This window comes from Orycteropus afer, unplaced genomic scaffold (genome assembly GCF_000298275.1).
Source record: "Orycteropus afer afer isolate SDZICR_OR568_19922 unplaced genomic scaffold, OryAfe1.0 scaffold00234, whole genome shotgun sequence".
NCBI classification, from domain to species: Eukaryota; Metazoa; Chordata; class Mammalia; order Tubulidentata; family Orycteropodidae; genus Orycteropus; species Orycteropus afer.
The window spans coordinates 1,847,732-1,873,370 of record NW_006921821.1 but is presented as its reverse complement, the minus strand read 5'-3'; the positions used below and the strand labels follow the sequence as shown (position 1 = coordinate 1,873,370).

Genomic DNA, 25,639 nt, shown 5'->3' with positions numbered 1-25,639 from the left:
TACAACCCTGACGCACTCCCTTCCTGATTTTAAACCGTGCAGTGTCCCCTTGTTCTGTTTGAACAACAGCCTCCTGGTAAAGGTACAGATTCCTCATGAGTAGAATCAAGTGTTTGGGAATTCCCAGAATTATATACCCAGCAAAATTCTCCCTCCAATCTGATGGTGAACTTAAGACATTTCCAGATAAGCAGAAATCAAGGGAATTTGTTAAAAACAGACCAACCTTACAAGAGATGCTAAAGGGAGTCCTTTGGACAGAGAACCAACAACAGCAAACAACAACCTGCCATTAACACACATGATGATGTAACCCAAAATCAACCCAGTTGTGGAAGTATCCAAAGTAAATAAGCCTGCAAGATTGTAAACAGGGAACCAGAGACATCATTTGACAAATGAGGACAACTACAAACCAAAAAATAGGGAAAAAATTGTGTAGTTACAGAACTTCTAAATGGTAGGGAAGTTAAGAGAACTGCAAGATAGACAACAGACTATTCTAAACTTGAGAAGAAAATTATAAATCACAGGGTAACCTCAAAGAAAAATGATAAACCTTCGCATCAAAGTAAAACAGAGGACCAGCACAAATAGTTAGCAAATACTAAAAAAGTAGCAACAAAGGAAGTGATAACATGATTCATAAACAAAATGAGCTTGGCACAAAAAATTATATGGAACAAAGAAATCAGCAACACCACGAAAAGGCACATAAGAAAATGACAGCAACAAACTCAACACTTTTTGATAACTACACTGAATGTCAATGGATTAAATGCACTACTCAAGAGATGACATAGACTATCAAGCATAACCCAAAATGCACAAACAGCAGACAATAACCGAGATGAATGGGATCTTCTAGAAATGAAATTTTATGTGCTTCCAAAGACTTCTCCAAAAGACTAAAAAGAGAACCTACAGATTCATCAGTGACATATCTGATGAGGGACTTATCTCTAAAATTTACAGAAAACTTGAACACCTCAACAATAAAAAGATGAACAATCCAATTTAAAAATGGGAAGAAGACGTGGATAGATGCTTCACCAAAGAGGATATTCAGGTGACCAGCAAATACATAAAGAAATGCTCATGATCATTAGCCCTCAGAGAGATGTAAATGAAAACAACAATGAGATACCATCTTGCTCCAGCACTAGCAGCAGAGTTCAACAGGACAGAAAATAACAAATGCTGGTGAGAATGTGATAAGATTTGGACTCTATAAACTGCTGGTGGGACTGTCAAATGATACAACCACTGTGGAAAGCAGCATGGCAATTCCTTAAAAAGTTAGAATTAGAAATACCATTTGACCCAGCCATTCCATTACTAGGTATATCTCTGAAAGAAGTGAGAGCCAGGACAAGAACAGATATATGCACACCCATGTTCATCACAGCACTGTTTACAATAGCCAAAAGACAGAAACAACCTAGGTTCCCATCAAGAGAAGAAAGGATAACAAAATTATGGTACATACACACAATAGAATACTATGCAACACTGAAGAATAATGTAGAATCTGTAAAACATCACATAATGTGGATGAACTTGGAGGACATCATGCTGAGTGAAATAAGTCAATCACAGAAGGACGAATATAGTATTAGTTCATTATTGTAAAAGGTGAAGGAAAGGTTTACGTATGGAAGGAAACTTTCTTTGTTGGTTACCAGGGGTGAGAGCGGAGGGAAAGGAACACTGGAAAAAAAAAAAAAAAAATTCATTGACCCATGTCACTTTAGTTTTGTGTATTTCATTGTATATAAATTATAGTTCAATAAAATGTATTTTAAAAATAATAAAATAAGGTAGAAATTATGACATTCCCAGATAAACAAAAGCTGCAGGAGTTTGTTACCATAAGACCTGCTCTACATAATAAAATAAAACATAAATTGATTTATGGTAAAAAACTGACCTATGAAAAAGCCTAAATGGATTTACAGGTATGTTCTACTAAATTTTCAAGAATAGACAACTCAAATTTTATAAAAATTGTTATAGGAGAACAGAAAAATAAAGACTGTTCCCCTATTATTTTAAAAGGTTAATACACTTTTAACATCAAAACAAAGGACAATAGAAAAAGAGAAAATTATAGGCCAGACAAATTGATAGGATGGGAAGAATAGAACAATAGAGCAAAATGGGGAGTCCAGATGTTCACATTAGGCATATGAGAAGATATACAATTAATGGAAAAGTGGGAAAATAGCATGAATTTTTTTTTTATCAACTGCACTCAGACAAAAAAAGAAAGAAAGAAAACCTCTCCTTCTTTATAAAAACTCAAAAAAAAAAAATTATAGATACAAACTAAAATATACCATAAAGTTTTTTTAACTTTTGGAAGAAAATGTGTGTGTGGTTTTTTTTTAAAGACTATTTCAAAGACACCAAAAGCCCAATGCATTAAGAAAACCATTGGCAAATGTGACTATTAAAATAGAAAGTTTTCTGTCAGTAAAGGATGTGTAGATAAAGTGCCAAGACAAGAGGAGAGATATTGTGGGATGGAGAGACAATGAAAATGGAAGGATGACCTGGCTGAGTATCTGGCACCTCCAGCTCCTCACTCAGTGACTGTCCTGGCCACAGTTTCTGAGCCTCTCTTGTAACAAATCTTTCACCTGTGAAGTGGGGAAATAATAGTACCTGTTTCATAAATTTCTGATAAAAATTACATGCCCGGTGGTGAGAGAAGTTACTGCTTCATGGCCAGGACTTAATAAATATAAGTGTTATTGTAACCTTTAAGTTTCCAACAAATCTAGGACCCACAGTGGAGTATGTAATTTCTTCCTCCCACCTCTCCTGAAATCCACCTTCTTTTGCTATAAAAACAGTAAAATGTGTTCAAAAAACAAAACTGCCAACTCCTCTGGAGAACAAATTCCTTAAGGAGAACCCAACCAAACTCACTGCCATCAAGGGGGAGCCAACTAATAGAGACCCCTCCTTGAGTTTCCGAGGTGGTATCACTACCAAAGTAGATTGCCCAACCTTCCTTCCGAGGAGTGACTGGTGGGTTTAGAGACTGTTATTAATTGTTGAATTGTGTCCTAGCACAGGGCAAGCAATCAGTGAATGCCAAGGAACTGAAGGAATGAGCACACTTTCAACATAGCATCCAGAAGTGATTAGCATACTCTGTGTTAATTACAAAACTAATAAACTAAGTATTACCTCTGTTTTCCTTCTCTTGTGCTTTTTCCCCTGACATGTCTGCTCAATTCTGAGTCTTTCATTCATTTTACAAATACTGGATTCTTTAAAACTTATTCATCAATTCAAATTTTAAATATTTGTAAAGAGGTTCACTTAAAAGGATCTTAAGGTCAGTTATTTGAAAAGTCAGTAATTGTTAAAACAAGAACAACTGGGTTTTTGTTTTGTTTTGTTTTAAACAAAGACACATAACGTATTTTTTTGCTCAACTGAAATTCCAAAGTACACTATATCTGGACTCAGTGGCTCAAGATCTTAAACTATTCCCATATGCTAAACCCTTCAGCATCAGGACAGCATAGTCTGGCTAAAATAGGAAAAGAAGAGTGTGCTGTAAAATTACTTACAAGAACAAAAATGTTTTGCACGGAATTGAATTTCATGGCAAGTTACCTGACTTTGGAAAAATAAAAACCAAAAAAGGGCATGTGGCTGTGGTCACTGTTTCTTCCATCAGCACCCAGACCTGTCCCATAAGAACGGTTCCTGTTCATTTTATGGTGTCAACTCTTGTGACAAATAACTGTGGGAATCCAGCTAACAGTGTATAGCTGAAAATGAAGGGAGGATAACTATATTTCAGTTTACCCATAAATATAAGTCCTTAGGCTTAAAATGATTCCTTAATTTTAGGTCTGGTAAGATTCTTTAAAATAATAATAATAAGCCCTTCCAAATTCTTAGCAAGTCTGTGGGGATGTGGGCAAGCACTAAAGAGGCCTCTTCTCCTTACCATCAGCACCTTGGGCAGGTCTGTCTTTAATTAGTAATGGCTTTAATGGCATCTCTTTCTGAACAGTCTAAGCTGGTTTGGGGGTTTTGACAAGAGGTCATGTGCCTGCTGAGGAAAGGTGCTAACCTAATCCTAGGCTATTTCCCATTGTTAATCCTGCTCCTGTATTTGGAGATGACTGCCCCATTTTCCATATTTGAAAACAGCAACATCAAACCACCCCAGAAATCAAAATGACACGGGTTGTGAGGGCAATAGCTACCCATTTACTGACTGTGCTGCACACTCTAGGCCCCGTTATGAATAAGACATGAGCAGGCAATGCATGTTTGTTTACACAGACTTGCTGTTGAGTCATTAAGTCCGAGGAGGAACCTGTTTCCTCCCCCTTATTTTTGCCCTGAAGCACTCTGCATCAGGCAGCTTTAATTGCCGGTGCTAGAGCCACTGGGAGGCCTTCCCTGTCCCAGCACCTGGTGCACAAGACACAGACGCTGTGCTTCCCTCCAGCGGGGTCCCCAGTACATCTGTGAAGACCTGTCATTATCTAAGGCTGCCTTGTCACACCAGGCAACCCTTTCAGCCTGTGTTCTCTGGGAAGGGACCCTTGTCAGTTTCCCTGGCACCTGCAGACTGCCACACACCTGGCATTTAAATGGCACGGGAATGTGTTGTGATTGTTTTCCCTCTTTAATGAACCCATCTGAGGGACATTTTGTTTATATCCAGTAGCCTGTTTCCCAGGCTTTCACATTCAATGCCGTCTGTGTGGAGATTCAGAAACTCAGTGGTGTTGTTACATTCATCCATCTGCCAGCAATCTTATAACCAAATCTGCAGGACTCCCAAAGGAGATTTTTGCACCGGTAATTTAAGCTAATGATTTCTAAACATATTTAGTCAGTTTTATAAAGACCTCATTAAAATGTGACTGTTTATTAAAAATCCAAATGAGGTCTCAGAGTCATTTAGGAAAATTGTTGTTGAGTTGGCATGAAAGGTTCTGATAACAGGTGAGAGAATGTTTTGGGGCTAAGAGAAGTAGGGACCAGAAATGTTAAACTCAACCAACAGAGAAGATGATTAGAGCCACTGAAATGGATCTCTCATTCCTTTCACTGTATTTGTCACTAAAAAAGGTAACAAAAGAAAAAAAAAAGATAATGAAAGAAAAAGATGTGACATGAACACTGGACTTCAAAATTAACTTTCTATTTCATAAGCAAGGACAATGTATTATGATAACAAATGCCACTGTCACAGCAAAGAACATCTGCTTTCCTACAAGAGCCAATAGATCCAGGATCAAAGAAAGAAGCAAGGTAGAGGAAATGTTACTCCTTTATAAAAATGGCTGTATTGCTTAATAACAAGAATAACAGTTAATGCCTAACAATGCAAAATAATAAACATACCTTTAACAAATTCTCTCAAGTTGTTCTAAGACGTCCAACCCATATATGAAAGAGGCAAATCATTTTTACAGACATTGCTGAAATTTTTCTGTCTTCAATACTCACTATTATCTTTTGTAGAACTTTTTAAAATGAACTAGATGTTTAAGAGGGAGCTCTGGTAGCGTAGTTCCTAAGGCACTTGACTGCTAACCAGAAGGCTGGCGGTTCAAACCCGCCAGCCACTCCTCGGAAGGAAGATGGGGCAATCTACTTCAGTAGTGATACTGCCTCAGAAACCCAAGGAGGGGTTGCTATGAGTCAGGTCTGACTCGAAGCATTTAACAACAACAACAACAGATATTTAAGAATGATATTTTGTAATCTGTGTAATTATAGTCTTAGCTTTTATTTTTTACTCATTCAATAACCAGTCCTCTCCATTTCAATCTACTGTTACCATTTCATTGTCACATTGCTGAAAGTGATTCCAGAATGATACCTTGAAGCCTTGTCTCCTTCCTAAACAATATATCTGAACTTCTCCACTTCTCATTGGATATCTTTATCGTTGTGTTCCACGAGTCCTTCAAACAAAGCACCTTCAAGAACTGAATTTATGTTCTATTCTCAGCCCTCTATTCTCTACTACCTTTTCTTGTTATCTAAGCTTCTAATGAACTTCATTTCTTATTCTTCCTGATCGGTGCCAAGCCTCATAGACACCATATGAATATATGTCTGTCCCCTGCTTCCATGGTGCTTCCACCATAGTATAGAAATTCACACTCTTTAACTCCAAATCTGGTGGTGGCATACATACTGGTCATCCCCACTTCATGCTATCTTCTAGTATTCATTTTGTATATCATTGCCATGTCAATTTTTATAAAAATTAGTTCCTGAGTTGTCATTCATCTGTTCAGTCTACAAATTATCCCTATTTAATCCAGAACAAAGCACATATCTCAGTATCATGGTGCCTGTGCTCTTCACAGTGTGGCCACATCAACCAGCCCAAGCTTAACTCCCACTATTTTTTGATACATACTAAAATATTCCAGCCTGACAAAGTATTTACCATTCCCCAAATATGCCCTTGCACCAATGGTTAAACACTTGACTGGTAACAGAAAGGCTGGCAATTTGAACCCTCCTAGAGGCACCTCAGAAGAAAGGCCTGGTGAACTTCCAAGAAAACCCTGTGGAGCAGTTCTGTTCTGTGGCATGTGGGGTCACTGTGAGACAGAATTGACTCCATGGCAACTGGAGAGTATGACTGAGGAAGGCAGTTTTTAATGTTATTTAATTCTTATTAATTTAAATGAAAATAGCCATGTGTTTTGAGTTGCACACACAGATGTAAAGCACCCCTTCTTGGCCCCTTCTCTCTGCTGCTTAAAAGGACCCTTCTTTCAATACTAATTTTAAATGCCATTCTTTCTGAGAATGAAACCTTTGTTGATTCCTCATTGGCTATTTTATCTTCCTCATTTGCATCCCATTGTATGTCATTTACTATTGTGTTAGACTTGGTTCTCTGGAAAACCAAAACCAGTAAAGCTTAGAGAGAGAGAGAGAGAGTGAGAGAGAGAGAGAGAAATGTATCTTAGGAAAATGGCTCACATACTTACGGAAGCTGGCAAGTCCAAAGTTCTTGGATCAAGCGTCAAGCTGGAGGCGTTTCCCGACTCACGCAGCTGCAGGGGCTGAAGAGCTCATGGTTGGCAGGCAGTATACTGGCTGTTGACTCCAATGAATGATGAATCCAAGATCTTTAGACCAAATGGTGGATTGTTCGCTCACAGACACTTGAAGGCAACACAATAGGATCCCGATCCACAGAAGAGTGTCTTTTCCCAGGATGTCCATAAATATACTGGAAGCAGGCCACAACCCTATGGAAACTCCCTCTCAATGGATTGGCTGCTCAAAACATATACATCTGATTCCATCATTGGAACAAACCACATCACAGTTCCTTAAATGACACAGAATTGTGGTCTGGCCAAGTTGACACACAGCTCCAATTATCACAACTATTGTCTGTTCTCTATTCGGAACTCTAATAGATTAGCCACTGTGCCACCAGACTGCTAACCAGAAGGCTGGTGGTTCAAACCAGCCACCTCTTGGAAGGATGATTGGGCAGTCTACTTCAGAAGAGATTCTGGGGTTTTTTATTGTTGTTGTTGTTTGGTTGGTTGGTTGGTTAGTTGGTTGGCTGAAATTTTTCTGTCTTCAATACTCACTATTATCTTTTGTAGAACTTTTTAAAATGAACTAGATGTTTAAGAGGGAACTCTGATAGCGTAGTTCCTAAGGCACTTGACTGCTAACCAGAAGGCTGGCGGTTCAAACCCGCCAGCCACTCCTCGGAAGGAAGATGGGGCAATCTACTTCAGTAATGATACTGCCTCAGAAACCCAAGGAGGGGTTGCTATGAGTCAGGTCCGACTCGAAGCATTTAACAACAACAACAACAGATATTTAAAAATGATATTTTGTAATCTGTGTAATTATAGTCTTAGCTTTTTTATGATTTTTAGTAAATCAGAGAGTCAGGAATTCTTGGTTCAAGTCCTGGTTCTTCCACATGTTGATCATGTTAACTTGAGCATGGTGTCTAATGTCTCTGAGCCTCTCATTCCTCATCTATAAAGGACAGAGAATAATGTACCAATATGTACCCTATTTCATGAGGTTATTGTGATGATTAAATAATAAAATTGAACATACCATTGTGTTTTTTCTGTTTTCCCAAGCTAGTCTTCTTCACAGCCCATCTCTGTGCAAACTGACCAGGTCATGAGTCCTTACATACAAGTTCAGTAGAAGTTGGTCAGAAGCCCCTTGAAACTGGAGGCAGATGGCAGCAGCGTCCTCATCCCCCTCTCCTAAGCTTTGAAGGAGAGCATGGACTCTGTGCTGTCAGAGATGGTGGAGTTCACACACTTCCTCCATTCAGTTCAGTGGGTCATGAATTACCAGTTGCTGCAGGAACATCAGCACTTCCTGAACCAGAATTACCATAACTGTAACACAAAGCTAGAAGTTGACACATAGCCTGTGATGATACCCACCTAGGCACTGCCATCCAGCCCCTCAGGATATCATCTGAAAAATATTATGTACATTATATACAAGAAATGAGGTGTTGTTGGATACTCAGTCATCAGTCACAGGAGAGAAGCCTTCTGCATTCTCCTTTGTGCCAACAAAGTCTTCCAGAAAAGAGGATTCCCCAGCTGTCCTGCAGAACCTATGAGGTTTGAGATCTCAGATCCCATCTGTAAAAGGTTAGAAAATCAACCCAAAAGAAACCCATTTGCCTTGTTTACAATTTAACCCAAAGGTAGCTTCCTCAATTCAATTAACATTTATGGAGCACTTAAGGTATCAAAGGCACCAAGAAATACAAAACCAAAAACCAAACCAAACTCACTGCTGTCGATTCAGATCCGACTCCTAGTGACCCCTCCTTGGGTTTCTGAAGCAGTATCTCTGCGGAAGTAGACTGCCCAACCTTCCTTTCAAGGAGTGGCTGGTGGGTTTGAACCAGCCTTCTGGTTAGCAGTCAAATGCCTTAGGTACTACGCCACCAGGTATATATAACTCAGCTGCTCTAAAAGAACATAAAATATTGTGTTAGAGACCATAGATAAACTATTAATATAATCCATATTATCACAATGAAATTAGCACTAAAAAGGGAATTAATTCTGTCTGACGAACTCTAAGAGGACTTTAGAGATTGTGGCAAGGAGTTGGATTTTATGGAAGAAACTATTTTAACAGGCCAGAGTAAAACAATTTATTTTGCTCAACACAAAGGGGGACAACACAGAGGAAGGTGATCAGGCAAGACTGAGCAGCAGCAAGTGTTCTTGTACAGGTGTATTATAGAGTTTATGAGAGATAGGTAGTGAACTAGGAAGTTCAAAAGTTAGTTCAGGGCTTTTGAACAGGATATTAAATGCCTAAAAGTAGAAGTAAGAAGGTGATGATTTTTTTTGTTTGTTCATTTGTCTTAGTGGAAAGCTTTGGGTCGTAAAATACGTGTTCTAATTAGTGTTATTGAAAGACAATTCTAGTTAGTGGCTAAGAAAGATTTAGAAAGACTACAGAAGGGCAGAGAGACAAGGTAGGAGATTAGAGCAAACTAACGTGAGAGATAGATGTGAGCTTGAGTTTTGGCAGTGACATTGAGAATTTGTGGAATATACAATTTGCATGTTGCTTGGAGAGTGTTGCTGTGGAAAGAGAAAGAAGACTTGGATATCAAATCAAGGTTTCTATCATGACTTGTGACTTGGATTGGCTTTGGGTGAATTTCCTGTGGGAAAGACAGAATCACTATCTTTTTCTTTCATACTTCCTGTTTCTCTGCATTCAGGGAACCTTGGTGCTGTTGTCACTGTTAGAAACCTTAACTCCTTCCATCTTTGTTCATCCATCTTCTTGGTTCTTCTCCTTGGTATGTATGGAACTAGTTAACATGCAGGTATCAGATGACCTTTCAAAGTGCTTTAGGTGAAGAGCAGAAAAACAGAAGACAGATCCCTGCCCTCTAGACATTCACAACACAGTTTTAGAGGTACAGCATACCACTGAAGAAATAAACACCTTCAGCTGTCATTTTGTCCTCCCTGCTGTGGGCAAAGGCCAGGTTACTTCATCTGTAAATCCCCAAAGCCTAGACACATAGAAGTTATTCAGTGAATGTTTTTTGCAGACCAAAAAAACCAAACCAAACTCACTGCCATTGAGTGAGATTCAACTCATAGCAACCCCGAATAATTAGAAACATATAAACTAGTACAAAATAACTTACTGAGTACCAAGAAGTTTTTCATGTACCGCTCTTCTTCCCTTGATTTCTTCCACATTGAGGTAAGTCTTTTATTTAAAGTCACATGTGTATATATAGTATGTTTGTTACCAAGGTGAGTTAAATTCACTACAGCTCGATTTGTTATGTTAGACATATGTCTACATTTAGCCTACCTAATTAACCCTTTTGTATTAAATTCTTGTCAATTTGGCCTAGTTTATTATGTGCCTTTTATAAAAAGCAAATGTCATTTTTACTCAGATATCGATGAATTGTATGTTAGGTTTCAGAGACGATTCTTTATGTGCTGTAGCCTGACACTTTAATAGCAGTCATCTCTAACATTGCCACAGTGGCAGGATATTGCCAGATCACAGCAAGTCAGATCTGAGTAACAAGTGCTTCCCAGTACATTCTCTCCTGCTCCTCAGGTAACCGGTAGCCATGTACACATCAGCGCTTAAGCATTCCCTGGCCAAGCCCAGAAAGATGACTGTACCTCTGTGCCTGCTTATCCTAGTCACCATTTTCAAGCCCTGTCACTTGCCTTCCGCCAGACACTCTTGCTGATTCCACAGTTGGCTGGCCCTGGAAAGTCCTCAGCTTCATCTGTTTCTATGCCTCCTCTATAGTCTTGCTTTGCTGGTCCAGCTTGGATCCTTTATTGTCTCATTCTGTAGCCTCCAACCTGCATCTCCTGCTGTTCTCTTTGGAGTGCATATAGGTGGTCACCTGCCTTAGTGTCTATAAAGTACTTAAGAGGGTTGAAATGTAGCAGCTGGACAGGTGTACCTTGGGACAGATCCATTATAGACTGTGGGCTTTTCCAGCACACCCTCAATCACAGCTATACTGGTCAGGCCATGTGCATCTGTTGTTTCCTGACAGTGTAATTGGATGCAATATGGATGGTCTCAAAACTGAAATAGTCCTCCTTCTTTGCTCTGCTCACATGAGCACATAAAAGTCCATTTTTTCACCCATTTTTCACACTCCCAGAATATTCTATGCTTGAATAATATATTGGAAAGCAGTCCACAATGCCTTTCTTGACAGCAGAATTCTTTTTTCCCTTCTCTATTTTACAAATCTGCTAACTTCATCTTCTGAGCTCTTCCTCTGCCATTCCCCAAACACTTAAGAGTTATCTGGCTAAGTACATATATAAGTAAATGCTGGGGACTTCCCAGGAGAATGGAGCCAAAGAGACAAAATAATCCACTGAAAGGTTTTATGGTCTTTATACAACTTCTTTCAGATTATCAAAGTGACAAGACATTATTATCTCTACAGGGAGTCCCTTGGGAGCTCTGGTAGCATAGTGACTAAGGCACTTGACTGCTAACCAGAAGGCTGGTAGTTCAAACCCACCAACCACTCCTCGGAAGTAAGGTTGCCTCGGAAAACCAAGGAGGGGACACTATGAGTCAGGTCCAACTCGCTGGCAAATAGCAACAACACAGGCAGTCCCCAGATTATGAACCAGATTCATTCCTAAGTGTGTCTTTCAGTTGAACTTGTAAGTCAGAACAAGTGCATGTTGTTCTTGTTTAGCCTTACTTTAATGCAAGAAAAGGCCCAAAGCCTTTTCGATAGTTTAAAAGCTGCATGTACCCAAGTGAAGGTGGGAAGGTGATTGTGATGAAGAGTTTGTCCTGAGTAGGAGGGGTTCAGTCATATCAAGGTGAGGGCAAATTTACAAAACATTAAAGGATAAGTTGGACATTTGTAGTTCAGGGATTGGCTGTACTTTAATTTCATTATCTAAGGAAAGAAAAAAGAATTCAGCAGGCTAATACTACCAGCATTCACTACCACAGAGCTTTTTCTCTGAAACTATCTGCAATATGTTGAAGACCAGAATTGGACAATAGCTATGGCTTAAGCACCTGCCACATTTCTCTGGGACTAGGTTTTTAGCAATGAGAAGGGAGAGTATGTTGGGATACTTCCCTGATGTAAAGTCCAGTCAAATAACTTCTCACATACATGTCAAGAAGGTCTCTAGTAAATTCCTTCCTTATACCTGAATCACAAGTTTGTAAACCTCAAGGTCAAGAAATATGCCTTTTGGTAACATTCTTTGAAAATTGTGAGGGTGCTTCTGGATTGCAGAGAGGTGGACAATTGCAGAGCCAATGGTGACTATTGCAAATAGTGACAATATGTCATTTAGTCTACCCTAAGAAGCTCTGGTAATGTAGTGGTTAAAGTGTTCAGCTGGTAACCAAAAGGTTGGTGGTTCAAACCTACCCGGCATTCCACAGTAGAAATATGAGGCAATCTGCTTCTGTAGTGTAGTGGATCAGGCATTTGGCAGCTAACCAGAAGGTCGTGTTTCAAACCCACCAGCCACTCTGTGGAAGGAAGCTAGGACGATCTACTTCTATAAAGATTTACAGCCTCAGAAACCCAATGGGGGTCACTATGAGTTGGAATTGACTCAATGACAGTGAGTTGTTTGTTTATTGTTGTTTATAAGAAGTTGATAATGCTATGACATTTTGCAGGTGAGAAAACTGAGACACAGAGAGTGTAAGTCATTTGCTGCAACATCACAAGTTAACAAGAAAAAGCAAAAACACGTCCATCTTACTCCATCACACTGCAACCAGAGCAATGCACATGTTCAGGATACATAATTGAGTGAATGTTTTTATTGCTCCAAGAGCTCCATACAAGTCATTTTTTGGAGACAATAAATCTGGTCTCTTAGAAACTTAGCTGGCAGTTGCTCTTGGCTGAGGTTCCTTTTGGTAACTGTGCTTCTGTAGCAATTTTTTTTTTCCTCTCTCTCTCTTGCTATCCAGTATCTCCATCAAAGCTGTACTCAGCTGGCCCTGAACACACTATTAATAGAACTAGGGTTACTCACTCTTTGGATGTCTCTTTTCAAAAAACTTCTTGAAAAAATAAAAATTTATAACAGTGCTCCTTATTTTTCCCTCCCTTGTACCCTGTTAAATTTGTGTTTCTTAGATCACACCATGGAACCCCCAACTTAAAAGCTAAACCATTCAGTATTTTGATCCTTCTTAATCATGGACTTCTTAGGGAAACAAGTCCTTGCACTCATGCACAGGGTACATAAGCAGGCCTTCACTCTTTGCCCAGGTCCCTTCCTGGTGTGATATAGGAGGCACCAGAAGAAATGTAGCAGCTTGTGATCAGGGACAAAGTGATTGGCAGTTCTTCCTGCCTCCCTCCATCTTTCACCCCACCCCCAGCCCCCAAAAGACAAGGTAGCTAAGCTAGTTCCAAGGCTTTCTACTTGGTATCTGTTCCTGAAACCAACCTCCTGGCAATTGAAGAAACTATATGGGTCTGGAGTTCCACTTCATCCTCCCCTTCCCAGAGAGCCTGCCTGTCCTTACCACCACCCATCTGGCTTACTTGAGCAAGGCACTTCCTTTTGCTGGGCTTGCCTTTCAATTCTTCTTTGTTGAGCACAAAGACGTGGAGGGAATGGAGGTGGTGGAAACCACCTGTCCTTGCTGGCTGTCTTCTCTCAGGCAAATCATAATCCTCTCTGAGCTGGTAAGCAAGGCCATAGTCATGAGAACACAGTGCATCCGTGCTTTGAGTTCAAAATATCAGTGGCTCAGTGTTGAGAGCTGCAAATGGGGTTTTGAAAATCCATGTTTGGAAACTGAACATATCTTTGATTCCTCACAAGTCTGTTTGTTTTACTTCTCCTCCCCCACAAAAATATGGACACTATTTCCTTATTTTGGGGGGAAGCTAATCAAACCACACTAATGGGAAATAGATGTCTCTCTCTCTCTCTCTTTCTCTCTCTCTCTCTCTCTCTTCAGTCCCTGGAATAAGGTATGGGAGGGGAGCCAAGGAAGCCTTGAGGTTTCCTCCACAGTCATAAACCACCCACAGTTGTTAGTGCTCAGCCCAGCTCTCCTCCTCTTCTGGAAAACCTACCTCCTCTCCAGGCCCTCACTCAGCTCCTTGCCCTCCAAACTTCTGTCATCACCAATAGTCTCAATCACAAATTATCACTTAAGAATATGAATTTCTATTTTGGGGGGAATTGAAATAATCTGGGCCTTGGGCCAAGTGTTTAATTGTATTATTTCACTTAATCTTCTCATTCCCAAACTCATCTGCAGTTTGGAATCATGTTTGGAACTTAAAAAAAAAAAAGGGATATTTCTGCCTCACCCCAGAAATTATAAGTGAATTGGCCTGGAGTAGGTCCTGGGCTTTTGAAATTTATTAAAACACTTGATTCTAATGTTCAGACAAGCTTAGGAACCACTGACTTATTAACCTTAGAACACTGAGATAGAACCTCTAATCATCCCCCCTCTTTACGAATGAAGAACCTCACATGGAGCAAGCATGATTTATTTTCCCAAGCTCACACAAGCATTACATGAGGGAGCCAGTACTGTAGCCCAGGACTCTGGGTCAAAAGCCTTTGGAGCACTGAAAGTGTGATCCCCACACCAGCAGCAGTAGCACCACCTGGGAACTCTTTCTAAATGCAAATTCTTGGGTCCTACACTAGACCTGCTGAATCAGACTTCAGGGATTGGGCCTAACAGTCTACTTTAAGGAGACTTCCAGGTGATTCTGATGCCTGCTACAGTTTGAGAACCACTGCTGTGGAGATTTCAGCATCACCTAGAGGTAGTAGTAGGGAGCTCTGGTGGCACAGTGGGTAAGGCAACTGGCTGCTGACCACAAGGTCAGTGATTCAAACCCACCAGCCACTTCATGGGAGGAAGATGAGGCAATATACTTCTGTCAAGACTGACAGCCCTGAAAACTCAAGGGAGGTTGCTATGAGTTGGAATCAATTCGACAGCAGTGAGTTTGGTTTTTTGGTTTTGTAGGTAATAGTGGTACGCTGTCAGTTTTGGGAGCCACACCTCTAACTCTCCTCCCCAGAGGTCCTCTGATTGTGATGTGAGTGGAAGTCATCAGGTGCTGGTTTTAAATGGTCCACCTCAAAGATTTTTATTCATGAAGTTAGAAACCTTGGAGTCATATGTACTGCTTTCTGTATTGTTTCAAGATTATGAATTTTAAAGCCAACAACTTTGGAGGCAGGAACCATATCAGCTCCTGCAGCCCTCTGCAGGGTAATGAGCAGACAGCTGCACTCAGTAAGTATTTACTTGATTGATGGCCCAACTGATCCAGCACTAGGCACCAAGGTAATTAGATGGTGCTGATTACAGACGCCTTTGCCTAGGCTGGTGGGTGTTCCATACATGATCAGGAGCACATAGGAGGTGCACCAGCCTAGAAGCTGTGCAGGTAGCACTGTGCTGTAGGAGGTAGCCAGCCTGGCACAAGACAAAAGTAGGCGATACATCTGGTTCTGTGGGTTTCCAGCTCAAAAGGCACCTTAGAATCAATGGTTTTAACTTCTCTGTATTCTGACCTTATAGGAGAGGAGGTGACTGTAGATCCCAGATTCCTTGGGCATGGAACATCTTTATCCAGAAAGAAAGAAGCAGAAGTTCCTTTTCCTTCTCTCTCTCTCTCCCTTTTTTTTTTTTTTTTTTTAAGAGTAAAATGACACAAGTCCAAGAAGTTAAAAAGATACTAAAAGAGATTCAGTTCAGAGAGTTTTTAGTAGACTAAAAACAGATGTGACAAACGATTTCAGGATATTCTGGGAGATGAGATGGGGAGACTAGATCTGAAATGGCTGGTGCAGGTCCTCAGCCCAGCCAGGTGCCTCCATGTGGGAGTGCTGCGGCTGTAAATGTTCTGGAAGGAAGAGCCCAAATCGTCCTCTCCTAATCACTACTCATCTGGGCTACCCAGTGGTTCAGAGCCGACCAGCTTCTGATTGTTCACTTGCTCAGCAGCACCTGTCTGCAGCAGCGTGACTAAAGTTAGAAATCCTCCTGCAGGCCCTGGTGCCTGGCTGCATTGTTTCTGGGATGGGACATGTGAATACCCATGATGGTCCCAAGAGTGCTGCCAGGGCCAGGAGTAGTGGTCAGATTTCTGATGGAACAGAGCTCACTCAGGGTAACTTGGAGCACAGCTCAGGAAGGACAGAGGATTGTGCTTTCCCTGATTCCAAGGCATTAAAGCCCCACCCCCATATTTACTGAAAAGCTGGGGTCCAGAGGGTAAGAAGTCTAAAATAGAAGAATAAGTGACCATACAAAATTTTCAAAATTCCCTACATCAGTTGCATCCTATATTAGTAAAATCATTCTTACCAGGTAAGATACAGGTAGCAACATAGGTTGCAGGTGTGAGGGTATGGTTTTTCTCTTGCAGTTCTCAGGAAAACACATGAATTTTTTAATTTTATGCTCATTCCATCAAGAATGACTTAATTTAAAAAATGCAGTCTATTATACTCTATTTGTAGTTTCATATTTATCCACTATCTTTTGTTTACATAATGGAAGTCACCAAAAGATAAAGCAAGCCCCCCCCAATATGGGGGAGAATCAAACATGTACCATATATGCATTGAATTGACTGCCAGAAAATTCTGTAAAGCACTAGCTAAAACATTGACCAGCCACATACCACACTGGAAACATTAGTGTACCACAGGTGTTTGTCATTCTGAGAAAGGTCATCTTGGCCCATATAGATACATAGATAGACAGATATTTTATAAACTTTCCCAGTCTGAGATTTTCCTTCATGCATAAATCCAGCCTTGACTCAATATGTTCTCCCATGTAATTCCGTTTTAGCTATACTTGTTTATTTAGAGTGTAAGGACACAGTGAAAGGTATTGCAGACAGTGCAGAAATAAGCAAATAAATAAATAAAACACCTGTTGCCATCAAGTTGATACCAACTCAAGGTGACCCTGTGTATTAGAAAGTAGAACTTCTTCCTAGAGTTTTCTTGGCCATTACTTTTGCATAAGCAGATTGTCACATTTCTTTTGTGGCACAGCTAGAGTGGGTTTGAACTACCAACCTTTAGGTTAGTCAAGCACAAACCATTGCATTACCCAGGCATCTAGAAATAAAGTACCAGAAATTACCTGCCAAAATGTAAAGCAAAGCCCTTTATATCCTAGGAGATAATGGAGCTAGCCAATAAACAACAGTATCAAGCATTTTAGGAAGGGTGTCATACTAGCAGAATAAGCCTATTTTATCATGGAATCAAAAAAAAAAAGTGTTCATATTTTAGAATAAAAGCTTTAGAGGGGTGTGGCATCTGAGATATACTTGAATGGATAACATTTTCTACTGAGAAGAATATAGGTGGGAGGAGAATATTCTAAACAGATGGGGTGTCATTAAGAGGGGTTTGGATCATGGTGTATATTTGGGGATTGGGGAAAATCATTTGTCCTTGATCATAAAATATATGCAGATAGAAAGGAAAGTATTGAAAGAGAAGGCTTAAGATGCTAATTGTGATGAAGTGAAAAAGATCCTTACATACCTGTCTAAAGAATTTCTTTGTAATTTCATAGGCAGTAGTTGGAAATAGAAGATTTCTCAGCAGAGGAGGTAAATGTCATTGGGATTACACTTTGGAAAGATTTTTTTGGTATTGGTATGTATAGAATAGGAGCCCTGGTAGTACAATGGTTAAATACTCAGCTGTTAACCAAAACATCAGTGGTCATAGTGCCTAAGACACTTGACTGCTAACCAGAAGGCTAGAGGTTCAAATCCACCAGCCACTCCTCAGAAGGAAGATGGGGCAATCTAATTCCATAGTGATACTGCTTTGGCAACCCAAGAAGGGGTCTCTATGAGTCGGGTCCGACTCGACAGCACATAACAACAAGAACAACACGGCTCCACAGGATAAATATTTGGCAGTATGCTTCTGTAAAGATTATAGCTATGGGGCAGTTCTACTCCATTCTGTAAGGTTGTTATGAGTCAGAATTAACTTGAGGACAACGGGTTTGGTTTTCTGGTATTTTGTGTATAGAATGTCTATGCCAGAAGTTCCCAGAATGTATATGCATCTGTGATTTTGTGCACATACATTCATATATATAATAAAGTACACAGGGAGCACAGTTAACAGATACTTCTTAGACATAACCAAACACCTGAAGGGACTGGAAAGCTAGGTTTCAAGGATTAGGACCACAGTCTCATTTGACATCTTGGTCATTTGGGATAGTATAATTCATGAAGTTATGTTCTACATTTTAGTTTGCTTAGTAGTGTCTGGGGTTCTAAAAACTTGTGAGTGACCATCTCAGATACAGTTTTTGGTCTCTGCTCACCTGGAGCAAAAGAGAAAGAAGGAAACAAAAGATTCAAAGACAGAACTAGTGTACAGAACAAAGAGTAACACAAATGAAAGGCTTATCTACCCAGAGAGCAAGACACGAGATGGTGCCTGGCTACAACTACCAACCATTCTAATCAAGGCCAATAGATGCAAAACCTCAAGTCACTAAAAATAAAAATAGATCTATTGGTGTGGTTGAGACTGAAGGATCCCCCAAAACTATTGCCCAGAGATACTCTTCTTCTTTGTGATAATCTTTCATCATCACAAAGGATGTTTCAAGATCTGTCCTGAAATACAATGCTGTCAGTGATAGGATAATATCCATACGCCTACAAGGAAGACCCATTAATATGACTATTATTCAAATTTATGCATCAACCACCAAAGCCAAAGATGAGTAAATTGAAGAATTTTATCAACTTCTGTAGTCTGAAATTGACCAAACTTGCAGTAAGGGTGTGTTAATTATCACTGGTGACTGGAATGCAAAAGTTGGAAACAAATAAGAATCACCGGTAGGTGGAAACTTTGGCCTTGGTGACAGAAATAATGCTGGAACTCGCATGATAGAATTTTTCAGGACCAACGACTTGTTCATTGCAAACACCTTTTTCAACAACACAAACGGCAGCTGTACACATGGCCTTCACCAGATGGAACACACAGGAATCAGATTGACTGCATCTGTGGCAAGAGGCAGTGGAAAAGCTCAGTCTCTTCAGCCAATACCAGGCCAGGAGCAGATTGTGGAACAGACCATCAACTGCTCATATTCAAGTTCAACTTGAAGTTAAAGACAATTAAAACAAGTCCACAAGAGCCAAAATATGATCTTGAATATATTTCTCCTGAATTTAGAGACCATCTAAAGAATAGATTTGATGCATTGAACACCAGTGACTGGAAACCAGATGAATTGTGGAATGACATCAAGAGCATCATCCATGAAGAAAGCAAGAGGTCACTAAAAAGACAACAAAAGAAGAGAGGACCAAAATGGATGACAGAAGAGACTCTGAAACTTGCCCTTGAGTGGAGAGTAACTAAAGCAAATGTAAGAAATGACAAGATAAAAAATTGAACCAAAGATTTCAAAGAGCAGCTCAAGAAGACAAAGCCAATAACTATAATGAAATGTGCAAAGACCTGGAGTTAGAAAACCAAAAGGGAAGAACGCACTAGGCATTTCTCAAGCTGAAAGAATTGAAGAAAAAAATTAAGGCTCAAGTTGCAATATTGAAAGATTCTAAGAGCAAAACATTAAATGATGTAGGGAACCTCAAAAGAAGATGGAAGGAATACACAGAGTCACTGTACCAAAAAGAACTGGTCAATCTTCATCCTTTTCCGGAGGTGGCATATGATCTAGAGCCAATGGTACTGAAGGAGGAAGTCAAAGCTGCAATGAGGGAATCAGAACAGTCCAGTTCACAACCTGTTATCGGGATGGTGCAGGACCACCAGCATTTCACTTAATGTGTGTATGGGACCACCCACCATGAGTCAGGGCAGATTTGAAGACAGCTAACAACAACAAACTAGAGAAAGTGTAGTGCTGTTAACATAGGAAGTCAGGAAGACAGGAATTTATGTGGGACAAAAAAAATCTCTTTTGGATATACTGCCTTTGAGGTGATGCCAGGACAATCAAAAAGATGTCCACAAAAGAAGTTAGAAATAGAATTCAGCATGTGCCAATAGGGCCAGAGTAGAAATTCATCCATGGAAGGGCAACTATGGGAATGGTGGGAACTGCCAGGAATTGAGAATAAAGTGAATAGAAAAGGCTATGGGTGGAATCTCAGGGGAGAGTTCTTCTCCCTGCCCCCCCCTGCTCCACCCCCAATGCTCTGGCTGTTCTCTGCTCCCAACAAAGCTAGGAAGGGCCAAGTCAAACAAAATTTCTTCCACCTGAAAAAAATCCTTAGGTCGGGGACTTCAGATAATATGAAAAAACTGCTTATATTTTATCAAGTTTTATATATTGAATTTACTGAAATTAAAATCAATCTAAAGTTCCAACATGGGAAAGCCACTTCCTTCTTCGGAGAGAAAAACAAAGTAATCTCTAGTGTTGTCTTTGATTCCTTTGTTCACCTCTCTCAAAGAATGTCAGTCCATGCCTGAAATAGAAGAAATCTGCAATTCAGAGAGCTAGCATAGGAGCTCTGGTAGCATAGTGCCTAAGGCACTTGACTGCTAACCAGAAGGCTGGCGGTTCAAACCCTCCAGCCAGTCCTCAGAAGGAAGGTTGGGCATTCCTACTTTCGTAGTGATACTGCCTCGGAAACCCAAGGAGGGGTCGCTATGAGTCAGGGCCGACTTGATGGCAAATAACAACAACAACAACAGCATATTGCACACTGCCTTTTATATTTTATTTTTCCAGCCCATCTCCTTAGTAGAGATACACAGGAAATAAATGGGTCCTATAACTGGAATATTTCAATATAAACAAAATTTGTTTTCACTTTAGACCATGTTTTTAGGTTTTGCCCTCCTGTAACTCAAATTTTGTTTTCTTCTGGGGAGAGGAAAAGAAAATAAACATGGATGACCTAAAATAGATCTTGCTCTTGAGTTTACAGCTTACCTTTGGATTATGTGTGCAGATTTTACCCTATAAATTCTAGTGACCTAACACTGGGGGAACTTCAAAAAAAAAAAACCTTAAACTGTTGATTTCCTTTGTGTTTTCTAAAGGTCAAATGCTGCAAATACTGGCCAGATGACACAGAGATATATAAAGACATTAAAGTTACCCTAATAGAAACAGAGCTACTAGCAGAATATGTGATAAGAACATTTGCTGTTGAAAAGGTAAGTTTTTATACTACTTTAAAAAGCTATAGTCAGATGTTACTTGTACTATATTAGCCTCATTAACATAGATAGGATAATTTATATGTGGTCACACCTGAATGCAGGTAGGCTATAGCTAGTGATTTCTCAAGATTGTATCTTGTCCTCTGGTTCTGTAAGAGCTCAGTTCCATCTTCGCAGCAAATCATTCTCATTTTATAAGAATTTGTAATTTGTAATTAAACAAAAGATAATGTCTATTTGCCTATTACCTTTATTTATTTATTTTGTTCTACCCATCTCTCTCTTTGCTTATAGACAGTTGGATAAATTTCCTTCATGTTGTATGTTCATATGGGTTTCCCATTAGTGAGTTAGTGCCATTGTTAAGAAACAAGCCCTAACTTCTCCTGGAACACCTCTGCTTCTTTGAGACTTTGCAAAGCTAAAGTTTAATGTGGACTGATAGATTTTCCAGGTAGAAATACCCTGCTTGGAAACACAAATGGCTAATTGGCCATGAGATATGGGAAACTCTTGCATGAACAATACATTCAGTTATCCTCACTCCCATTTGAGTTTAGTCTTTTGCAATTGTTGGTGTTGCATCAGGAGTGCTATGCTGTGGCTCTGCTTGGCCTCATCCCATGTGCATGGATGAGCTTCTTCTCTGGGAAGCATTGTAGGGTATAACAGTGAACTTTCTCAATCCCCCTCTTTCTGCTGACATTGGAAGGGGCTGTAAGTAAGCCAACCGCAGTCTGTCAAGGAAAGTGTCACACAGGTAGGCTGTGGAGAGACACTGGAGGCGATGTGGCTATGGAGCACTCTGCCTTCCAGTCCTCATTTTGTCTCTGAGGTCTACAGACTGTTAAATCAGGAGCTGATTCTGCAGAGCTGAGCACATCTGAACAGGAGATGGCCATTTTGTCATGAATGTGTTCAGTGAAAGCCTGCCCTCTTTTAACAGTACCAGGTCCCCTTGGAGTGAGCACCTGCCTTATATAATGGACTACTGGGCACTTGGTGCTTGGCCTTCCTCTCTACTCGGTATTCTTATTGCATATAACTACACTTTTTGGATTAGCAAGGGCAATTTAGGAAATCAAGGGAACTGCAGCATCTGCTTTACTGAGCAATTTCCCCTGGTTTTTTGAACTACCTATCCTGGTTTGCAAATCCATATTTATCATAGAATCACAAGGCTGAAAAGACTTTATTTTAATCTGCTTCTCATACTATTTAGCATTTTTTTTCTTTTCTTGGCCTGTCTTTTTTAATAAGCTGGTAGGAGGCTTGGAGACTTCAAAGAATGTGGAGTTCTGGTGGACTCAATTCTTCAAATTCTGAGCCTCACACTTTGATGTCACTTTTTTTCTTCTTCTTCTTCTTAGGCAGGATTGGGGGGGGGGAACACATAGAGGATTTTTGTATGGCTTTTGGCAAGAGCACTCATGAATAACTGCATTAAAATAGATAGTGATAAAAGACCCTCAGTTGTTTTTTTTTTTTCTTAAAAAAAAAAATCATCCAAAAGCTATCACTTAAACTCAGAGTTCTTTGAACAATAGTCAGCCCTCTAATAAGCTGAAAATGCATCTCTGTTGCTAAAGGAAGGGTTTGTTTGTTTGTTTGCTCTTTTTTAACCTCTTCTGTACTCTCCTGCATCCCCAGCTGCACATAATGTTTCTGAAATACCCAGTTATTTTAGTCATTAGACAGCCAATGAAGAGGTGGTGGAAGGAAGGGGAGGAAGGAGAGCTTGTTAATACATTTGGGGAAATCAAAATGACATGTTAGTTTCTAACTGGGCAATTGGAATCTTTAAGAAAAACAAATCATTAGTACTCTTGTGGAGCTCTTCGCATAGGTTTTAAACTCTCATTAGAGGAGAAAGAAAAAAAATAGTCAAGCATGTATTTTTGAGATTCCTGCAAATCTGATTCTATTTTGAGAGTATGTTCCACTGGGGGACCTAAAGGTGAAAAAATGAATTTGTGCTTTACTCTGCAAAACAAGCAAACGCAGTGCAGTTTGAAAACTGATAAATTCCTGTTTTGCATCTGATTGTCATCTTCCCTTTCCCACATAGCTGATGACTTAAAACCAAACAAATTTTAAATAACATGCGGTGCCCATCATGTCATGAGGAAAGCAGATCCCAAATCGCTGAGGATCAAGGTTCTCTGTTGAACCTATCCCTTTTCTACAGCAGGCAGGAAGGAAGCTGACAATGGACACTGGAGGCTTTCTCTCTAGGAAATGCCTGGTGCTCAGAGGAGGCAGTGATCCTACTGCCTCAGAGACAGAATATGGAAAGAGTGATTCTTCCCTCCACAAATACAAATTAAGCACCCACTTTACACTAGCACTACATACATCTTGGGTTCTTCCTTCTGCTATGTTACATGGAAAAATAAGTATCACTTTTTTATTTTATTTTATTTTACCTTTATTGTGGTGAAAACATACATAACAAGACATTCGCCAACATAACATCCACATTTACAGCTCAGGGACATTGATGACATTTGTCATGTTGTGCCATCCTTATTGCTATCCTTTTCCAAAATATTCCACCACCATTAGCATAAATTGAATGCCCCATAAACAAAAGCATCCCCTTTTCCCCTCCTTCCTACCCCTGGTAAACACTAATAATCTTTGGTTTATATATATATATATATATATATATATATATATATATGTCTTTTTTTTAAAAAATCTAGAAATTTATCCTTTTTTTTATATAGCATTATACTTGTTATAATGAAAAATATAATGGATATCAATTGGGAACTATTTGTTTTGTGGTCACTGCTCACACCTATGTTTTTTTTTCCCTACCAATGTATTGCAAAACATCAAAAGGAAAAATGATAATGAACAAGAATTAAGAGTTGGCTCGGGGGTAGTTTCCTTTGCTAATCCTATAGTGAACACATTAGCGAGGGGTAGTTGTTTGAGAAAAAGTTTTATGGATACCAGAAACTGACATTTATTTGCCTTGCTCAGAAAATGAGTCTTGAAGAGACCAGCTAGGGGCCCATCTCAAGATGGATGGAGTTCAGCACTTGGGGATGCTGGAGCTGAAATCTAGCAAAACTAGAAAGGGACATGCTAAAAAATAAAACAAGTACAAAGCAGAGCAAAAACACTACAAGGGAGTAATGCCCTCTCTGAAATAAATAGATATTTATTACAGTGAGAGCATCACTGCCAGAGTCACCATACATAGTCCTAAGGGAAGTGTTCTATGGGTTTGGAAGTGTTCCAGGCCAGCTCTACGTATTCTAATCAAGAGTTGGGAATGGACAAATATTACCATGGTTTCAGTGATAGGAAATTTCGTCTCTATGAGTCGGAACCGACTCGACGGCAGTGAGTTTTGATGTTTTGAGTTTTGGAACCACTGAACCATATGATTCTGGGGTCATAGAGCGTGTTTGGCAGATGACAGCGTAGATTATCATTTGTGACTCCCTGACTGTTTAATATCTCAATCCTTAAACTCCATTAAGGAGTAGCATCTCACAGAGAAATAAAGCCTCAGCATTTGTGAGCTATTAAACTAACACATTATAATTTTTTTATGCAACATAGTTTTTATTTTATAAATAGTAGTAACAAGGGCTTACCTGAAAATTAACACTTATTTACCAATTTCCAGATGATCTATGGGCAGTCTATGACTGGAATGGCAAACTGTTTTCTGTTCTGCTGACCTTTAACTTACTGTAAATGTCAGTTAAAACCCATCAATTCAAATCAATTTAAAAATTTCACATTCTTCATGTTCTTTCAGGAGCCCTGGTGGCACAGCAGTTAAAGTGCTTCGCTGCTAACCCAAGATTGGCAGTTTGAGCTGTTCCTTGGATGAAAGATGTGGCAGCCTGATTCCATAAGGATTTATAGCCTTGTTAACCCTATGGAGGAGCAGTTTACTCCATCCCATAGGGCGCTCTGAAGGAGCTTTGGTGCCGTAGTGCCTAAGGCATTTGTCTGCTAACCAGAAGGTTGCGGTTCAAACCCACCAGCCACTCTGGGGATCACTATGAGTGGGAATTGACTCGATGGCAGTGAATTTGGTTTTTTGGGCTTTTTTCATAGGGAGCTCTGGTGGTATAGTGCCTAAGGCATTTGACTGCTAGCCAGGATGTTGGCAGTTCAAACCCACCAGCCACTCCATGGAAGGAAGATGGGCCAATCTACTTCCATAAAGATTGACCTCCTCAGAAACCCAACAGGGGTGGCTATGAGTCAGCATCAACTTGATGGGAGTAATTTTGGGTGGTTTTTTTTGGTATAGGGTCACTATAAATTGGAATCAGCAGCAGTGGTTTGGTTTGGTTTTTGCTCTTAGGAAAACATCTACTTTCAACTCTCTGCACCTAAAGTATTAAAAATGGCAGTTCCTT

At 39.9% G+C, this 25,639-nt stretch overlaps 1 protein-coding gene across 1 annotated transcript in view; it reads left to right on the top strand.

Moving 5' to 3' along the window:
- Positions 1-25,639, top strand: part of PTPRM (protein tyrosine phosphatase receptor type M) — a 1,084,438-nt gene that overhangs the window by 1,032,272 nt on the left and 26,527 nt on the right. The window contains exon 24 of the mRNA XM_042782070.1: positions 21,123-21,239. Within this exon, the coding sequence (XP_042638004.1) occupies positions 21,123-21,239 (117 nt within the window). The remainder of the gene's footprint in view (positions 1-21,122; positions 21,240-25,639) is intronic.